The sequence below is a fragment of the Anomaloglossus baeobatrachus genome, chromosome 5 (assembly GCF_048569485.1).
Source record: "Anomaloglossus baeobatrachus isolate aAnoBae1 chromosome 5, aAnoBae1.hap1, whole genome shotgun sequence".
Classification (NCBI taxonomy): Eukaryota; Metazoa; Chordata; class Amphibia; order Anura; family Aromobatidae; genus Anomaloglossus; species Anomaloglossus baeobatrachus.
Genome location: NC_134357.1, coordinates 358,875,156 through 358,893,526, shown reverse-complemented (window position 1 = coordinate 358,893,526; position 18,371 = coordinate 358,875,156). Strand labels below are relative to the sequence as shown.

The 18,371-nt window shown below is 48.4% G+C and overlaps 1 protein-coding gene across 2 annotated transcripts in view; it reads right to left on the bottom strand.

The window, feature by feature from the left end:
• The window catches only part of RALY (RALY heterogeneous nuclear ribonucleoprotein), a 325,218-nt gene that overhangs the window by 20,039 nt on the left and 286,808 nt on the right, over nt 1-18,371 (bottom strand). For both annotated transcript variants that reach the window (XM_075349937.1, XM_075349938.1), the window contains 2 exons: nt 1,772-1,932; nt 1,574-1,684 (listed from right to left, as the gene is read on the bottom strand). In XM_075349937.1, the coding sequence (XP_075206052.1) occupies nt 1,574-1,684; nt 1,772-1,932 (272 nt within the window). The remainder of the gene's footprint in view (nt 1-1,573; nt 1,685-1,771; nt 1,933-18,371) is intronic.

Below are 18,371 nucleotides of genomic sequence, written 5' to 3'. Positions count from 1 at the left end.
CATGCGGGTATCATTGTCACGAGGAAGAAGTTGATGATGGCTAATTTTGTACGGGTATGCCTGCAAGACTTTTCGGAGAACTTTCCACACTGCGCTGTACAGGAGCCCCAATTGCCTGGAAACACTGCGTGCACTGCTATTCCCGGCAGGGTTGTTCAGGCCCTGTTCCACGACAGCAGTGGCAATGTCCTCCACAACCTCTCTGCTTACCGGTCGTCGCCGGTGCCCTGGTTGAACACTCAGTAATCCTGTTGCCTCAAAACGTTTCATCATCTGTCTCAGCGAACTGACAGCCATTGGATGGCTACGTGGGTGAAGGTCTTTCAAACGACGAAAGGCTCTCAGTGCAGCTGTAGCATTCCTGGCTTTCTCATAAAACAACCGCAGTAGCAGCGCATGATCTGGCAAAGAGACAGGCATCTTATAGACTGAGTTGCAAGGCGCGCTCACTGTACAGCGCCACTTTTTCACCTGGTGGGGATTTTTGGTATAAAAACTTTTTACGATGCCTTCCGTTTCCTCATGCCTTGAATAGCATGCATACCAATTTTCAGCCAATTCTGTTCACTTGGTCAGTCTGCACACGGCTCCAAACACCTTAGGTTATTTTTTGGCCACCTTGTATTTCCATGTGACAGAATTTTCTGCGCCTTGCAGAAATCCATTTGCTTATTACTGAAATAATCCCTGTCACACGGTGATTGACTCTAAACTCGCTGAGTGTCATTGTGGCATCTGACGCTGCTCACACTGCAGAGTCTGACACTCATTACTATGTCTCCTTTGGTGCTTCTGAGTTACACAGACAGACTCGGGCATCAACCAGCTGTGCTCTTATTAGTGATCGGGCTTGCAGAAGTTAATATCTGCTAGCCTGCTGCTTACCTCTTGAAACACATGTTGTGGGAGACCTATCACAGTTACTCCCCGCCTTTTTACGATGGATGATCTTGTCTTCCTATGCCGACTATAGCTTTAGCTACACCGGTCCATGTGCTGTTGTATCCCAGTCCTGCTGGTGATTGTACTGCTTTTGTGGAGTTGTTGTGGAATTCTCCCATCATCTCGTTGTTTCCTCCTTATCACTGTTTGTCTAATAAATCTGTGTGTGTGTGCTGTGTGATTGAGTTTTGGTTTCTCCTGTTTGTCTTTATCTGTGGGTTCAACCCCTCCTGTCACTGCCCTCCTCTGGGGTGAGGGAGAGGGAGTATTAGATCAGGGGTGTACAGGAGCAGGGTAAGGAAGGCAGCCCAGACATCGTCACCTTCAGACGTATCTCTGGGATCAGGGACAGCTAGGGCTCCCTTAGCCAGAGAGCCACTTTAGGAGCCCTGGTCCCCAGTTATCCCATCACACCCCGTGATAATCTCAGTCACATGAATACAACTGATTTTGTGAACTATTTAATGTATAAGTGCAGAGCCTTCAGTGATGGGACTAAATAAGAGGTGTATGTAACTAAAGACTTAAAGTCTCAACCTAGTTTAGGGTCAATATTTATGGACAACTGAGAGAATTTGGGGAATTTGATAATGTAAAGTGGCAAGTTGCATCCAAGTAATAATCTACCAACCTGCACATGGCTTCTCATCCGTTATCTGCTCCAATCTTCCCAAAAGGGCATCAATGTTGGTCTTGATTTGTGTGAGCTCTGACTTGATGGCCTGAATCTCATTGCTTCTTACTACAAACAGCAGGGGGAATGCAGAACAATTTCATTGTTGTTTAGCAGAACATTAAGCCACTTCTAAAGTCCTGAATTTGCACTTACATCTCAACTTAGCTGCATTCCCTGTAATGGCGGCTGATCTTGCTAACAGTTTGACTGGAAGAGTTGATTTTACCCGTCGTACAAGAGGCACTGTGACACGGGGTCTCTTCACTGGCACTGCCCTAGGAGCGGGCGAAACTCGGCCTCGATACTCAAACAACCTATGTGGAAGACAAATTAAATCAAATGAAATGACAGTATTTTCCATTTTCCAAGTTATCTGTTTATCGTGCATGGTGATGTTTTGTTCCTTGTTGGCAACCATTTTAGGCTGAAAAAGCCTTTCCCCAATGCTCACTCAGAGTTTTTCCACATATTTCAAGTTCTGACAACCTCCAGAAACTGTTAGGATATTGCTACATAACGACTTTCAGCCCATTAAACAGTAAAAACAAACAGCACTCTGATGAAATCTTTTTGCTGTCCTTTTTTTTTTCCCGATTGTTTTGAATGGGTGTGTTTGATCCTTTAATCAGATCACATATAGACATGTCTTAGGGGTACTTTACACGCTGCAACATCGCTGCCGATATATCGTCGGGGTCACGTCTTTAGTGACGCACATCCGGCACCGTTAGCGACATCGCAGCGTGTAAAACAAATGAGCAACGATCAACGAGCGCAAAAACGGGCAAAATCGTTGCTCGTTGACATGTCGTTCATTTCCATAATATCGGTGCTGCTGCAGCTATGATGTTATTTGTCGTTCCAGCAGCAGCACACATCGCTATGTGTGACGCCGCTGGAACGACAAACATCTCCTTACCTCCGTCCACCGGAAAAGGAGAAAGGAAGGAGGTGGGCGGTCCATGAAAAACACGGATAGAACACGTACGTGAAAAAATGAGTCTGAATGAGGTTTTAGGTTGAGCCTACAAAGTGCGGCCAGATGAACCCACCCAAAGCTCCGTCCACTAAAGTGGCCAATGGACACACAATTTTTGATAAAGTTGTGTGGCCATTGACCTCCTTGATTGGGTGTAGTTTTGGGCCACACAGCAGGACACACTGTGTAAGCTCACCATTACATCATGTGGAGAATTACCCCCTGACGAAGGTTCGCATCGAAACGTACATTGGGGCTGATGCAATTCCAGCAGGAAGAGCATATGATAAGGGTAACTTGGTATTTATTTAAAAGTTCAACTTCCTAAGCAGTATTCATATTAGAGATTCATTATTTTCGTGTATATTTATATTATTACTGTATCTATCATCTTTTTGGCACCATACTAAGTTTTTTGTTATTCACCCTTCCCATTGTTTGCTATAATATTTATAGTATACATATATTTTGCTATATGTATCCATATTCATATGTTTTTCTCCTCCTCCTGCTGTATCTGTCAGCCTTCACTGGTTTCCATATTTTTTATCCTTGCCTTCATTTCTTTAATACATTTATATTTGTTATTTTTTAGGGCTGAATACATGAGTGTAGGTGGTTTGTGTGCAGCATAATTGGGAAATTTGTATTTTTCATGATTGATTTTATTATTGAACATCTCCAGTGCTGTCGGTCAATCCAAAAGGCTCATAAACCTGAACATTTCAGAACGTAAAAGTGAAGTTTTATCTTTCTCAGGAGACTGTCTGTGTGCAGCATTATTGGGTAACTAAATGAAAATCATTTTTTTTCCCATCTCAATTGTTTATTTTCCCCTGTTAAAGTGAGAATAATAACCAAAAAACTCAAGTGTACAAAAATACATTTCTGACATTTCCTCCAAAAAATCTGTGACCAATATAGCCCCCCAGAAACTGTTTAGAGAGGTGACTGTTTTCCTTCACCGTAAATCTCCCGTTTAAAAAGGGTCCACACGTTCTCAATAGGGCTTAGGTCAAATGAAGAAGGGACCATTTTATATTATTCTTTCATTTTTTTACTGGCAGCCAAGCAGTGGAGACTTCACCACATATAAAGGAGCAATGTCCTGTGTAAAAATCTGGGTTTTCTTGAAAGATGCAGACTTTTTCCTGTATCACTACTCGAAGAGAGTGACTTGTAATAACTGGCAGTAGATTTGGAATTTGATTTTGAGTCCATCTTGAACATTAAAAGGCCCAACTAGCTCATCTTTAATAATACCAGCCTATACCATTACCCCTCATCAACCTGGCTGATGTCTGAGTCAAAGTGGAGGTCTGTAACCATTAATGATCCAACTATGGACACATAAATGAATATATATATATATATATGTATATATATAAAATCTGGTCCATCAAGAGGCTCTCTCATCAGCCCATTATACCTATGAAAAATCTATCTTCAGATATTTCTTGGCTCAGTCTTGACTTTTGAACTGATATGTCGTCTTCAAGTTTATACAGCTTGGAGATGAAAAATGTGCATAAAATACGGTCAAAATGCTCACTAATAATTGTGCACACAGGCCCTGATTCATAATTTGCAAAGTTTTTTAAGTCACTTTCCTTTTTTGACTTGTGGTATTAGTTGCTGTTTTTGATACCAAGTTAAATAAAATAACTCACGCGATTCATGAATTTGGCGCAAAGTCCATAGACTTTCTTTCTGTTTTGAACTGGTCTTCTGATTTTTGGCACCAAAAGTCATAATTTGGAGCCAAAACTTGAACAAAGTGCACCAAAATGTTTGCAGACCCAGAAATCAGAGTAGAGACATTAGTGGGGGGGAGCTTTGGTGTGGAGTTGTGCCAGGTTAAAAGACTTTTTAAAAACATTGAAAAAAGGTGGAAACGTTAAACTGTGCCCACAAAGTAGAAAATAAAAAAAAAAGACAAAACAATCAAGCACATAAAATAGAATAATGAATTCAGTGTAAAAACAAAAAAGTGCAAAAAACATAAAACTAGACAAAAAAGGCACAAAACCAATGATGAATCAGTGTGGAGATTGTAAGCTCATATGTATGTCAGTGCAGGTTGTTCAGTCATACATCAAAGGCTCAAAACAAATTAATATGTCACATGTCCACGGTTTCCAAACCCTTAAGCGGTTAAAAGATGTGATATAAGCCTGAACATGCGCACTAGCGCCCTCCCTTCCCTGAAGAAGCCATTGGATTGTACAGTTACTTTACCCTGGCGAAACGCGCGTCGGTGGGCTTATGAGCTTCCTCTGTTTGGGACACTCTGTGGTCATTTCCTCCATCTGTAGCATTTTTGCATCTTTGCACCAGGTACCTTATTGGGGTATGTACTACCTGGAACAAATTGCGATTGATGCAGGTTTTCTTATATCATATGATACTGGTGCATGTATTGATACTCCACTGCTTTGTGTTTATATATAGATATTCTTGCCAATCATAGCACTTGCACTTTTTGCATTACACATTCTTTTCAATACAATAATTAACATAGAATATATTTGAGCAAGGTGGTTCCCTGCTTTAATGCACCAGAATCGACTTTTGGAACATTTTGCCCCATATGGGCCTATTATTATCTTTATTGCCCACATCTTTGGGACATCTTGGTTTATTCAACCCCAATAGGGGCTACTATTATGCTGCAATAGGTATTTTCTTCTACACAGATTGTGGTTCCTTTCTATGCATGTTTTTATCTTCTTGTTTTACTATAACCATTTTGTCGTCCTTTATCACTAAAAAAAACGTTTTTGAATAATGAATAAAAATGTATTGATGTTTTTTGACACACTACTCTGATTCTTTTGTTTTTCTACCTTGTAAGGGAGTTTCTGTTGACAATGGATTAACCCTATATGGGCTCCCATATGCTACTATGTGTTATATGGTTATAAGGCGTTCTGCTTTTATCATGTGCACAGCAATGTCATTTTGATATTGCTGTGCATTTATATCCGGTATTGCAGCGTTTTTTCACTCTGGTGCCACCTAAAAAAGAATTGTGTATATCGAAACACATAAGGAACTGACATGTTGCTTCTATTTCCTTGCCAATAAAAATATATCTAAATAAAAGAGTATGGTGAGCCCTATAGAAAGCTTATACAAAGAGTAATTGAAACGTTTATTTGGCTTTTGAAGCAGAAGCTGCTTTAAAATCCCCATTGAAACACAGTGTGAACATACCCATACGCAGGTGACGGTCATAATCACATTTATTTTTCATATCTAAGTGCTGATCCTTTACCAGACAGCAGGGGGAGCTGTGACTCCACAGCTACAATGGAGAGCAGTCTGTGCCATGGAGCTGCAGTTTAAAGGGGCTGCTGTGTAAATGACCATTTTGTAGATAAATTCCCTCAGTATTCTCTTTTTCCCTCCACGTTTGACACCCATGGTTACTTAGAAAATTACATAGTGACTGGCGTGTTTGTATATGAGCTATTTAAAGACAAGGAAACCAGAAGTCAGATCTGATACCTATGATACCATTTACACAAAGGCTCTGTATGGCTCGCTGTTCCCTGCTAGTAATTGTAGAGCTGTAGAGCCTCCTAAGTGGCAAGTTGGGGGGATTAAATCTGTCCCCCAATTCCATACTAATACTAACATCTAAAAATGACTATAATTTGCCATATCAGTGGAATATTCTATGTACATGCCTTCTATGAATATAGTCATGCACAAATATAGTCATTATTATGGTAGATTTGATGATATGTCCAAAGAGGCAAAATAGGGTCTGAGGTCTTCTGGTCTGTGAGATATATGTCCTCAGACCACAGGGTGACATAAAGATGGAGGATGAAATTATTTGTCTTTCATCAGGATTCCAGCAGGTAAGACAATATTGCTCTTGTAATACGCAGCGGGATTTCCACATGGAAATGTGCAGATTCACCTGACATTTTCACCTTTGTTGTATAGACCTAATGGCATATATAATAGGGAATGTCCCATGGGGAAGAATAAAATATCCCACCAACCCTACCCTCACCTACTGTACGCTCCCGCACCCCCTGTAGACTGTGAGCCCTTGTGAGTGTGACGCCCTGGACAAGCCAGGTAGTCACATACATACCGACACACACACCCCCACCCTAGGCAGTTACACCAGCCAAACCAAAAACCCTTGTTGCCTCCCTCCAGGGTCTGATGTCCACACCAGGTGGAGCGGAGCCAGGCAGTTGGCCCCACCCACCGAGGACTTCACAAACCTGGAGGCGGGAAAGGTGTCAGCAGGGCCGGCTCCAGTTTTTTGTGGGCCCCGGGCGGAAGAGTCCCAGTGGGCCCCATCCACACGCAGACACACATACATACACATACATATACATATTTAACGACAAACTCACAAAAATACATATAGAACTGACACATCTATACAGTCATATACACTGACATACATAGATACACATCATACATGCATACAGACAAACACACACAGCTCTGCTGGATACATACATACAGACACAGCGCTGCTACATACATACACACATAGCTCTGCCACATACATACACACATAGCTCTGCTATATACATGCACACATAGCTCTGCTACATACATAGCTCTGCTACATACATAGCTCTGCTACATACATAGCTCTGCTATATACATACACACATAGCTCTGCTACATACACACATAGCTCTGCCACATACATACACACATAGCTCTGCTACATACACACATAGCTCTGCTATATACATACACACCTAGCTCTGCTACATACACACATAGCTCTGCTATATACATACACACATAGCTCTGCTATATACATGCACAGATAGCTCTGCTATATACATACACACATAGCTCTGCTATGTACATACACACATAGCTCTGCTATATACATACACACATAGCTCTGCTATATACATACACACATAGCTCTGCTATATACATACACACCTAGCTCTGCTATATACATACACACCTAGCTCTGCTATATACATACACACATAGCTCTGCTATATACATACACACATAGCTCTGCTATATACATACACACATAGCTCTGCTATATACATGCACACATAGCTCTGCTATATACATACACACCTAGCTCTGCTATATACATACACACCTAGCTCTGCTATATACATACACACCTAGCTCTGCTATATACATACACACCTAGCTCTGCTATATACATACACACCTAGCTCTGCTATATACATGCACACATAGCTCTGCTATATACATACACACCTAGCTCTGCTATATACATACACACCTAGCTCTGCTATATACATACACTCATAGCTCTGCTATATACATACACACATAGCTCTGCTATATACATACACACCTAGCTCTGCTACATACAGACAGAGACAGACACGCGCGGCTCCGGGGGGGGGGGGCATAAATCGGGGTTGGGGAGGGCACATACCGCTCAGGTCACGGTGGAGAGGGGGCCCACACAGCGCCGGAGGGACACGCTGTGCTGGGGGTCGCTGGCTGGCACTGCAACTCTCATCTGTGGGACTGAGCAGGATGCCGGTCTGTAGCTCCGCCCACAGATGAAGTTCAAACCAGGAAGTCTGCGCGCCTTAAAGAGACGGCGCCGCAGATTCCTGCCGAGGACTGCGGTCCCCGGAACTCGGCCCGGGGACCGCAGAACTAAGGAGAGTGGGCCCCGGCCAAGGTGCACCAGAGCTGACGAGGCCGAGTGGGCCCCCCGGCTCTCCAGGGCCCCGGCATTTGCCCGGGTATGCCGGGTGCTGACGCCGGCCCTGGGTGTCAGTTCAGTCTTGGAGGTGAAAGTGAGAGGAGTGAACACTTGGGGTGTCTAGGTAGGAGCCCAGACACTGACAGCAAGGTCGGCAGACGGTGGTGGAACTCCGCAGAGCCGTAAGGACCGGGGTCGGGCGTCGGCCCGCCGGTACCGGACCGGGGAACGGAGTGAAGCTAAGCACACAGGCAGGGACATCGGACCCCGACCAGGCTTGGAGTCGCCGTCAATAAACAAATCCGAATGTGACAGGAACCCCAGGGGTTTCCCAACTACTAAGTCCCGATTGAAGGCAACCATCCACCCAGAGAGGATATACAGCCACCGCCACAGGCTAGAGATCCAAGGGCCAGCGCCTGCGGGCAAAACGGGCTCCTACGGCATCTATACGCCGGGGAGCGGACTACCGGTGGGCAACCACAGGAGTCAAGAATATTCTCAAAGGTGCAGGGAAAGACAGCCACCATCAGCCGTCCGGGAAGAGCACAACAACAACACTGCAGCCGGCTGCGGGACCCGTCCATTTGGCCGTTTTGGTTTACCTACGACTCTGTTAGTGATTGTCTGAGTGAGTACACAGTGCCGTCCGGCACTGCGCCGCGCAGTCCTAGCAGCCCAGCCATCCAGCCTCCCCGTCACACCACCGGGCCCCTGGATCACCAACCCCCCTATCCACGGAGGGGACAACATCTCAGCTGCACCCTACCATCTCTCCCGGGATCCCCGTTACCAGCAACGGTGGTGCCATTATCACCACGACCCGTGGGTGGCGTCACGAACAATCTCCCTAAACATACCACCCCCTTTTCACTCACGGGTGAGGAGCGCTGCTCGAGTCCCCGGGTCCGGTCCACCGCTCGAGCCACCGAGCAGCAGCAGCAGAAGCCCCGGACCCAAGCGTGGCGAGCGCGTCCCCTCCGCCTGTGACAATTTGGCGTCTACGAACAGGATAGAGCCAATCTACTTACCAGTAGAAGTGCGCCTTGTGGTCTCCGCCGGCGGCGTCCGGCCGAAAAATTGAAAGTGCCGCCATCTTTGGTGCGAAGATTTCCCTCTCGAGTGTCTTCCCTGAGCAGGGAAGGCGCGAAAGTGAAGCCCCGCCCCCAACTAGCGGAACTGCTGGAAAGAACCAAGGGGGGCGGGTGAAAGCCTGCCTAATGTAGCCGGGGGCATAAAAAGTGGGGACGCCAGGACTCTGCAACATACCCGGTTTCTGGAAGCAGCTTGCAACATGTCCGCACCACCTGAGAGGCCTGAGTCTCTGGAGCCTGCCCCCGGGACGGCGGCGTGGCTGAAAACCCAAGTGATGCTGTTGTGCTGTCGTAACCGGGCCCAAGTACGGGACCTGCTGGATCGCTGGACCACTGAGATGGAGGAGCTAGCTGCGGTCTTGCGGGCGCATGAAATAGAGGCCATGCTAGAGGAGCTGGTGAGTGACCCTCGCCCTTGTGTCCCTGAAGGACCGGCCGCTGCGGCGGAAGGACTCGGTCTACCCCTGACCCCAGCAGGGCCCACCCCATTGCCTGTGCTGGCCACCCATACAGCCCCGCTCAGGCTGCCATCCCCAATGGAGGTGGCAGAGTCCGTGCTGCCCCGCCAGGGCCTGGAGGCCCGAGAGGACGCCAGCCAACCAATAGCTGGAGCGGTTGACTTAGAAGAACCGATTGCGGGCCTCCATACACAGACCGATGACGGATCACTTGCCACTGAGGAACCACAAGTCTGGGCTCAGTTAGCAACCGTTGCTGTCCTGCCGGGTCCCGTCATTAGCCCCCTGGAGTCAGATGACAGCGGCTCGGGGGCTGACACAGAGCCTGTCTCAGAGGAGGAGGGACTCTTCGGCTTGTATGACATGGAGGCCACTTACATCCCTCGGAGCGGAAATAATGGATGCCGGGCAGCCCTTCCTCGTCGCACCTGCCGTGCGCTGGAGGGGCTGGAACCCGTGTTTCTTCACCTGGAGCTGGGTGAGGAGTACGGAAGTGAGCAATAGTGGCAGTGGTCCTCCGTTGCAACCAAGTTGTCCCCGTTGGGACCCTCAGCTGAATGAATGAATCCGAATCAACCGAAGTTTTCACCTGATTGTCATCAGTGATTATCCCGGCCGTTGACGGCAAGTTGTCCCCGGAGGGACTCTATGTGTTTACCACCCACATGAGAAACTGGTCATGAACATGGCCGAGAACTGGCAGGCCACCCACGAACTTGTGGGCCTGTAAAAAATTTGTGGGCTGGTTTTCCGTCCGTGCCGCCTCCGGAGAGGCAGATTGGAGGAAGAGCCGGCAGCAGAGCAGGCTGGGGCCCGGCCATCACCAGGACCAGTGGCCATCCTCCGGGGGTCAGGGGTCCCCCTGGATGTGGGGTCCCCTGAAGTGACAGCCGGGTGCGAGACACCGTACCCGTTCCCGCTCGGGTAACCTGGACCAGAACTGGGGAAGAGGGGTGCTGCCCGTTTCCTAGGGGCAGCGTCAAGGATCAGGTTATTTGGGTGGGGGAGCGGATGACCATGAAACCGTCCGTTCAATAAAAATGTTTGAAACGTTAGAAGTAATGCACCTCCCATAAGGGAAAACTTGAAAATATGCGTATGTTGAAGTTTTAATATGTTATTTATCTTTTTACAGTTTGAAAAATAAAACCGGTGATGGACGGGCAGCCCGCGCACGCTCTGCGTTTTACCAAGGGGGAGTGTGACACAAGCCAGGTAGTCACATACCTACCAACACACACACCCCCACCCTAGGCAGTTACATCAGCCAAACCAAAAACCCTTGTTGCCTCCCTCCAGAGTCTGATGTCCACACCAGGTGGGGCGGAGCCAGGCGGTTGGCCCCACCCACCGAGCAGTTCACAGGCCTGGAGGCGGGAAAGGTGTCAGTTCAGTCTCGGAGGTGAAAGTGAGAGGAGTGAACACTTGAGGTGTCTGGGTAGGAGCCCAGACACTGACAGCAAGGTTGGCAGACGGTGGTGGCCGTCTGCAGGAGTTGGTGGAACTCCGCAGAGCCGTAAGGACCGGGCTTGGGCGTCGGCCCTCCGGTACCGGACCGGGGAACGGAGTGAAGCTAAGCACACAGGCAGGGCCTTCGGACCCCGACCAGGCTTGGAGCCGCCGTCAATAGTCAAATTCGAATGTGACAGGAACCCCAGGGGTTTCCCAACTACTAAGTCCCGATTGAAGGCAACCGTCCACCCAGAGAGGATATACAGCCACCGCCACAGGCTAGAGATCCAAGGGCCAGCGCCTGCGGGCAAAACGGGCTCCTACGGCATCTATACGCCGGGGAGTGGACTACCAGTGGGCAACCACAGGAGTCAAGAACATTCTCAAATGTGCAGGGAAAGACAGCCACCATCAGCCGTCCGGGGAGAGCACAACAACAACACTGCAGCCGGCTGCGGAACCCGTCCATCCGGCCGTTTTGGTTTACCTACGACTCTGTCAGTGATTGTCTGAGTAAATACACCAGTGCCGTCCGGCACTGCGCCGCGCAGTCCCTGCACCCCAGCCGTCCGGCCTCCCCGTCACACCACCGGGCCCTGGGATCACCAACCGCCCTACCTACGGAGGGGACAACATCTCAGCTGCACCCTACCATCTCTCCCAGGATCCCCGTTACCAGCAGCGGTGGTGCCATTATCACCCCGACCCATGGGTGGCGTCACGAACAATCTCCCTAAACATACCACCCCCTTTTCACTCACGGGTGAGAAGCGCTGCTCGAGTCCCCGGGTCCGGTCCACCGCTCGAGCCACCGAGCAGCAGCAGCAGAAGCCCTGGACCCGAGCGTGGCGAGCGCGTCCCCTCCGCCCGCGACACGAGCAGGGTCCTCTCTCCTCCTGTATCAATTTGTGCCTTGATATGTTCACGATTGTGCCCCTTTTTCACATGTAAAGCGTCATAAATAATAATAACCTATGTTATGGTGCAGCATTTTGGGGGTCAGCACAGTAATCTGGTTTTTGCTTTTTCCTCAACTATACAGTGAGTGCGGCTGTAAAAATGCTCCCACACTTTGATTGACAGCCCACACTGCACACACAAAGCGCTGAGGAGTGATTTCAGCCACCCTTACTGTATTGTGAGCAGTGACAGTACCTTTTCCTGAACCGCCCTAATAACAAGAAGAGAGTGTCTGCAGGGAGAATAAGACTTCATTTTCTTCCTGAAGCCGCTGCTTCCATAGGTCACTAAATATGCTATTTACCTGCAGCTAAGCCCTACATCTCCAGGCACATGGATGCGACAGGTTCCTTTTAAAAAAAAGGTCATTTTCTAATACACTTTATGGTTAATGCCATACTTTTTATACCCAGAGGTTCAGTTCATGTATTACACACTGGTAAGGCTAGGATCACACATGCCTATGTTGCAAATTCCAGCATTTTTAATAAAAAAGAAATAGTGTAGCATGCTGGAGTTTTTTTCTGTAAAATGATGGACCTCATAATAGTCTTTGCTGTTCATTGAACACCTTTAGGCATCTTTCATATGTTTGTGTTGATGTGTACCGCCCCGGGGCTCGGCCGTCAGTCGAGCCGCTCAGATCCGGGCTCGTCGGTGGGTGGCTCGAGCGCCTCCGGACCCGGGTTTACGTTGCTCTGAAGGGGGATGCTGGTGCTATGTGAGTGGTTTCGGTGGGGGAGGTTCACGGCTGGGGCCGTGGTGTTTTGAGGGATTTAAGTTGGTGACACCACCCACGGGTTTTGGTGAGTGTAGACACCATCGCTGCCGTTAACTAGGCTCCCGGGGACAGTGTTGTGCAGCCTGGTGTTGACCCCTCCGTGGACAGGGGGTGATGGTCACGGGGCCCGGTGGTTGCGAGGTGCGGGCGTGTTAGTGCGGTGCGGTGCACGGCCCGAGGGCACTGTTGTACTCACTATGAAAGATACACAAGAGTCTCTGGTAAACCAAAAGGATGGTGGTCGGTGCCCGCAGCCAGTTGCGTCTAGTCCCCCATTTGGTTCGGTGGTTTCCGCCTTTCTCCTGCACTTCGTTTTGTAAATTTTGACTGCTTATGCCTCAGCGACGGTAGTCCGCTCCCCGGCTTTGTGTGTGCCGTGAGAGCCCGTTTGCCCGCAGGCGCTGGCCCGTGGGATCTCTCTGCCTGAGCGATGGCTTTTTATCCCCCTCGTTGGGCTGTTGTCTTCAGTCGGGACTTGGGTGGGAAAGAACCTAAGGTCCAGACCCCAATCAGTGAATTTGACTCGGTCCAGTGGTTTCTGGGTCTTGTTCTGGCTCTGAGTACCCCTCCTGGTGCTCCGGTTTCCAGTCGGTTCCCCGGTTCGGTACCGGCGGGCCACTACCCTGTCCCGGTCCCTTACGGTTCCACCAGCCGTTTTCCTGGCTCCTGCAGGCGGCAACCACCGTCTGCCTCCACAGGGTATCCGGGCTACGACCCAGATCCCTGACAGACGTTTACACTTTACTACCACTCTCCTCTCCTCCCTAACAGATCTGTTCTTTTTTGTGTTTTTCCTGCCTCAGGCTATCCGAACTCCTCGGTGGGCGTGGCCAACCACCTGGCTCTGCCCCCTGGTGTGAACGTCAAGACCTCAGAGGGATGACTCAGGGTTTTTAGTTTGGCTGCTGTTATCTTATTAGGGGACGGGTGTTTGTGCAAGGGCCCGTCCGTGACCACCTGGCTAGTCCAGGGCGTCACATTAGCACATCTGAAAAAATGCTACTGGTGTCATCAGTGTTTTGGATCACTCTCATCAGTGTACGGTCCGTGTGTCCATTGTTACAATCAGTGTCATCAGTGTACGGTCCGTGTGTCCATTTTTACTATCAGTGTCATCAGTTTATGGTCCTTGTGTCAATTTTTAATATAAGTGTGATCAGTGTACGGTCCGTGTGTCCATTTTTAGCATCAGTGTCATCAGTGTATGGTCCGTGTGTTCGTTTTAACCATCAGTGTCATCAGTGTATGGTCCATGTGTCTGTTTTTACTATCAGTGTCATCAGTGTACGGCCCGTGTGTCCATTTTTACCATCAGTGTACCGTCCGTGTGTCCGTTTTTACCATCAGTGTCATCAGTGTACAGTCCATGTGTCCGATTTAACCATCAGTGTATGGTCCGTGTATCCGTTTTTACTATCAGTGTCATCAGCTTATGGTCCATGTGTCCGTTTTTAGCTCCAGTGTTTGGTCCATGTGTCCATTTTTACCTCCAGTGTTTGCTCCGTGTGTCCGTTTTTACCATCAGTCTCATAAGTATACGGTCTGTGTGTCCGTTTTTACCATCAGTTTCATCAATGTTTTTCACGGACGGGTAAAGAAAAAAAAAAAAAAAGACCAAGCTTCTCCTATTCTCTGCAGTGTTAAATGTGTACACACAAGGATAGCTGTACATGTGTTGTAAGCATCCATAGACTCTTGTCATCGGTGCTGTAGCAAAAAACGGACATGTCTCCATGTGTTTTGTACGAATACATGATCTCTTAAAAAACTCGGATGTGTGAATAGCATCAGAGATTATAATTGGCATGTGCAACATGTATGTCTGAATGAGACCTTAGGACTCATTCATTATTCCGTGATTTTTCTGCTATGTAAGAACACAGATCGTTGTTCCTCAGTGTTTGGATCGAAATATTGGATCAAATTGTCATCCTGCATCCATGGTTTTTAAGCAAATGAAATAAAGGACTTTTATGGATTGGTGAGGGGCACCTATTTCTTCTACACTCAGCTCTGCTATATCGTCTATTTGAAGGTTGAGCACCACTTTGTCCAGGTGGCCAGTTAGTACTCCTTGTACTCCTTTTTTTGTCCTATGAAGAGTGTGCTGGATTTAAGGCGGCTTTACACGCAACGATATCTCTAACGATATGTCGTCGGGGTCACGGAATTCGTGACGCACATGCGGTGTCGTTAGCGACGTCGTTGCGTGTCACACCTATGAGCGAGTGTTAACGATCAAAAATACTCACCTAATCGTTGATCGTTGACATGACGTTCACTTTCAAAAAATCGTTGCTGATGCTGGATGCAGGTTGTTCGTCATTCCTGAGGCAGCACACATCGCTACGTGTGACACTCCGGGAACGACGAACAGCAGCGTTCCTGCGTCCTCCGGCAACGAGGTGGGCGTGTCGTTAATGCGGTTGGTCTCTGCCCCTCCGCTTCTATTGGTGGGCCACTGTGTGACATCGCTGTGACAGCGCACGAACCTCCCACTTAAAAAAGAGGTTGTTCACCGCCCACAGAAACGTCGCTAGGAAGGTAAGTATGTGTGACCCGTACTAGCGCTATTGTGCGTCACGGGCAGCGATTTGCCTGTGAAGCACAAACGACGGGGTGGGTGCATTCACGAGCGACATCGCTAGCGATGTCGCTGCGTGTAAAGCAGCCTTAAGGGTGCTTTACACGCTGCAACATCGCTATCAATATATCGTCGGGGTCACGGTGTTTGTGACGCACATCCGGCGTCATTAGCGACATCGCAGCGTGTGACAGCTAGGAGCGATGATCAACGATAGCAAAAACGTCAAAAATCGTTGATCGTTGACACGTCGCTCCTTTTCATAATATCGTTGGTGGTGCATGCCGCTGGTTGTTCGTCCTTCCTGTGGCATTACACATCGCTATGTGTGACACCGCAGGAACGACGAACATCTCCTTACCTGCGTCCCCCGGCAATGAGGAAGGAAGGAGGTTGGCGGCATGTTCCGGCCGCTCATCTCCACCCCTCCTCTGCTATTGGGCGGCCGCTTAGTGATGCCGCTGTGACGCCAAACGAACCTCCCCCTTAAAGGAGAGATTGTTCGGTGTCTCCAGCGACGTCGCTAAGCAGGTATGTGCGTGTGACGCTGCCGTAGCGATATTGTTCGCTACGGCAGCAATCACCCTATGACAAAACAGTGACGTGGGTGGGTGCTATCGCGCACGACATCGCTAGCGATGTTGCAGTGTGTAAAGCACCCTTTAATGGTGCCAGATCTGTTTGACTGTTTTTTTGTGTTTATACTTAAGGCTCTGTCACACACAGAGATAAATCTTTGGCAGATCTGTGGTTGCAGTGAAATCATGGACATATTGTTCCATTTGTACACATCCACAAACCTGGCACTGATTGTCCACAATTTCACTGCAACCACAGATCTGCCGCAGATATATCTGGGCCTTTAGTCAACATGCTGTCTTGCAGTTTCCTCGTATTAGTCTGTCCACCATAATAGGGAGAATCACTAGTGTAGCTACCGGGGGCACAGAGGCGGCGATCACACAATCTTACACTGTATGGCGGGCTTTGCACACTACAACATCGCAGGTGCGATGCCGGTGGGGTCAAACCGAAAGTGACGCACATCCGGCGTCGCAGTCGATATCATAGTGTGCAAATCCTTTTTGATACAATTAACGATCGCAAAAGTGTCGTTATCGTATCATCGGTGTAGGGTCTGAGATTTCCATAATGCCGGTGCAACGACAGGTACGATGTTGTTTCTCGTTCCTGCGGCCGCACACATCACTGTGTGTGAAGCCGCAGGAGCGAGGAACATCTCCTACCTGCGTCCCGGCTGCAATGCGGAAGGAACGAGGTGGGCGGGATGTTTACATCCTGCTCATCTCCGCCCCTCCGCTGCTATTGGCCGCCTGCCGGCCAGAGCGACGTCGCACGGCAGGTGAGTGCATGTGAAGCTGCCGTAGCGATAATGTTCGCTACGGCAGCAATCACAAGATAACGCTGCTGCGACGGGGGCGGGGACTATCGCGCTTGACATCGCAGCATCGGCTTGCGATGTCGCAGCGTGCAAAGTAAACCTTAGGGTATGCGCAGCGCCAATACAGTTACACTCTGCAGTAGAGCAAGGAGACATGATCTCCTTGCACTTACTGCATTTGGAGTTGCTTGTCTACAGAACAGTAGGCAGACTCCCAGACGAGGTGCGGATGCGCAGCAGTACAATGGTGTCATCATGCTGGGACTCTGCGTTCCCCAGACCGATGACATCACCCAAATGGTCCTGTCCGCTGGTGAACTCCTCATTATCCATTATGAGGTAGCGACCACCGATGTAAATGGTCGCTATACTGTATGTCACAGTGGAGAAGGTCCCCTGCGATATTAAACTGAAAATGTTACTATGGGACCTGTAGTCTTCCTAGGAATCCGTGGGAGCCCTGCTCAAGCTCCTGATAAGCTGATGGAAACCTTTTGCAGAAGGTAACAGCCTTGAAAGCCGTGGTTGTGTATACTGGCTGGGTCCATTTCTAATGCGCTAATGTGAAAGACTGTATCTAAATCAATGTGTGTGATACCTTAGTTAAACAGACTGTAATAACATGTATGTTCCTTTAAGCCGACAGAGTCTTTTGTGTTTAAGTTGCAAGTGTGGTTTATGCAGAATAAAATAAACCAACTGGACTTTTAAATGGAAAAGTGTTCCTGTGTACCTCAGTTATAGCAGCCAAGTGAGTGTCCCCCAATAGTGAGCGCAGCCTCACACATAGTTAGGTGAGTATAAGATGTTTTTTTTTATTGCTCGTGGAGTCATTATGCAGAGTAGGGGAAATATTGGGGGCCATATTACACTATCGGGACAAATACTGAGGTCCATAGTACAGTGTGGGAGAAATACTAGGGGCCGTATAACAGTGGGGGGGATACTGGGGTGTTGGATACAGTTTGGATCAAATACTGGGGTCCTTGATACAGTGTAGGGGGAATGATGCAGTTTGGAAGAAATACTGGGGGCCATATTAAAGTTTGGGGGAATACAAGGGGCCATGATACAATGTGGGAGTAATTCTGGGGGCCATATTACTGTGTAGGGAAAAAACTTAGGGCCATATTATACTGTGGGGGAATACTAGGCATCATATTACAGTCTGGGGGAAATACTGGGGGCATTATTACAGTGTAAGAGGTACTGGGGGCCATGATACAGTATGGGGGGATAATGGGGGCCATGATACAGTGTGGGAGAATATTGTAGGCAATGATACAATGTAAGGGAAATACTGGGCTCCATATTACAGTGTGAGGGAAATACTGGGGGCCAT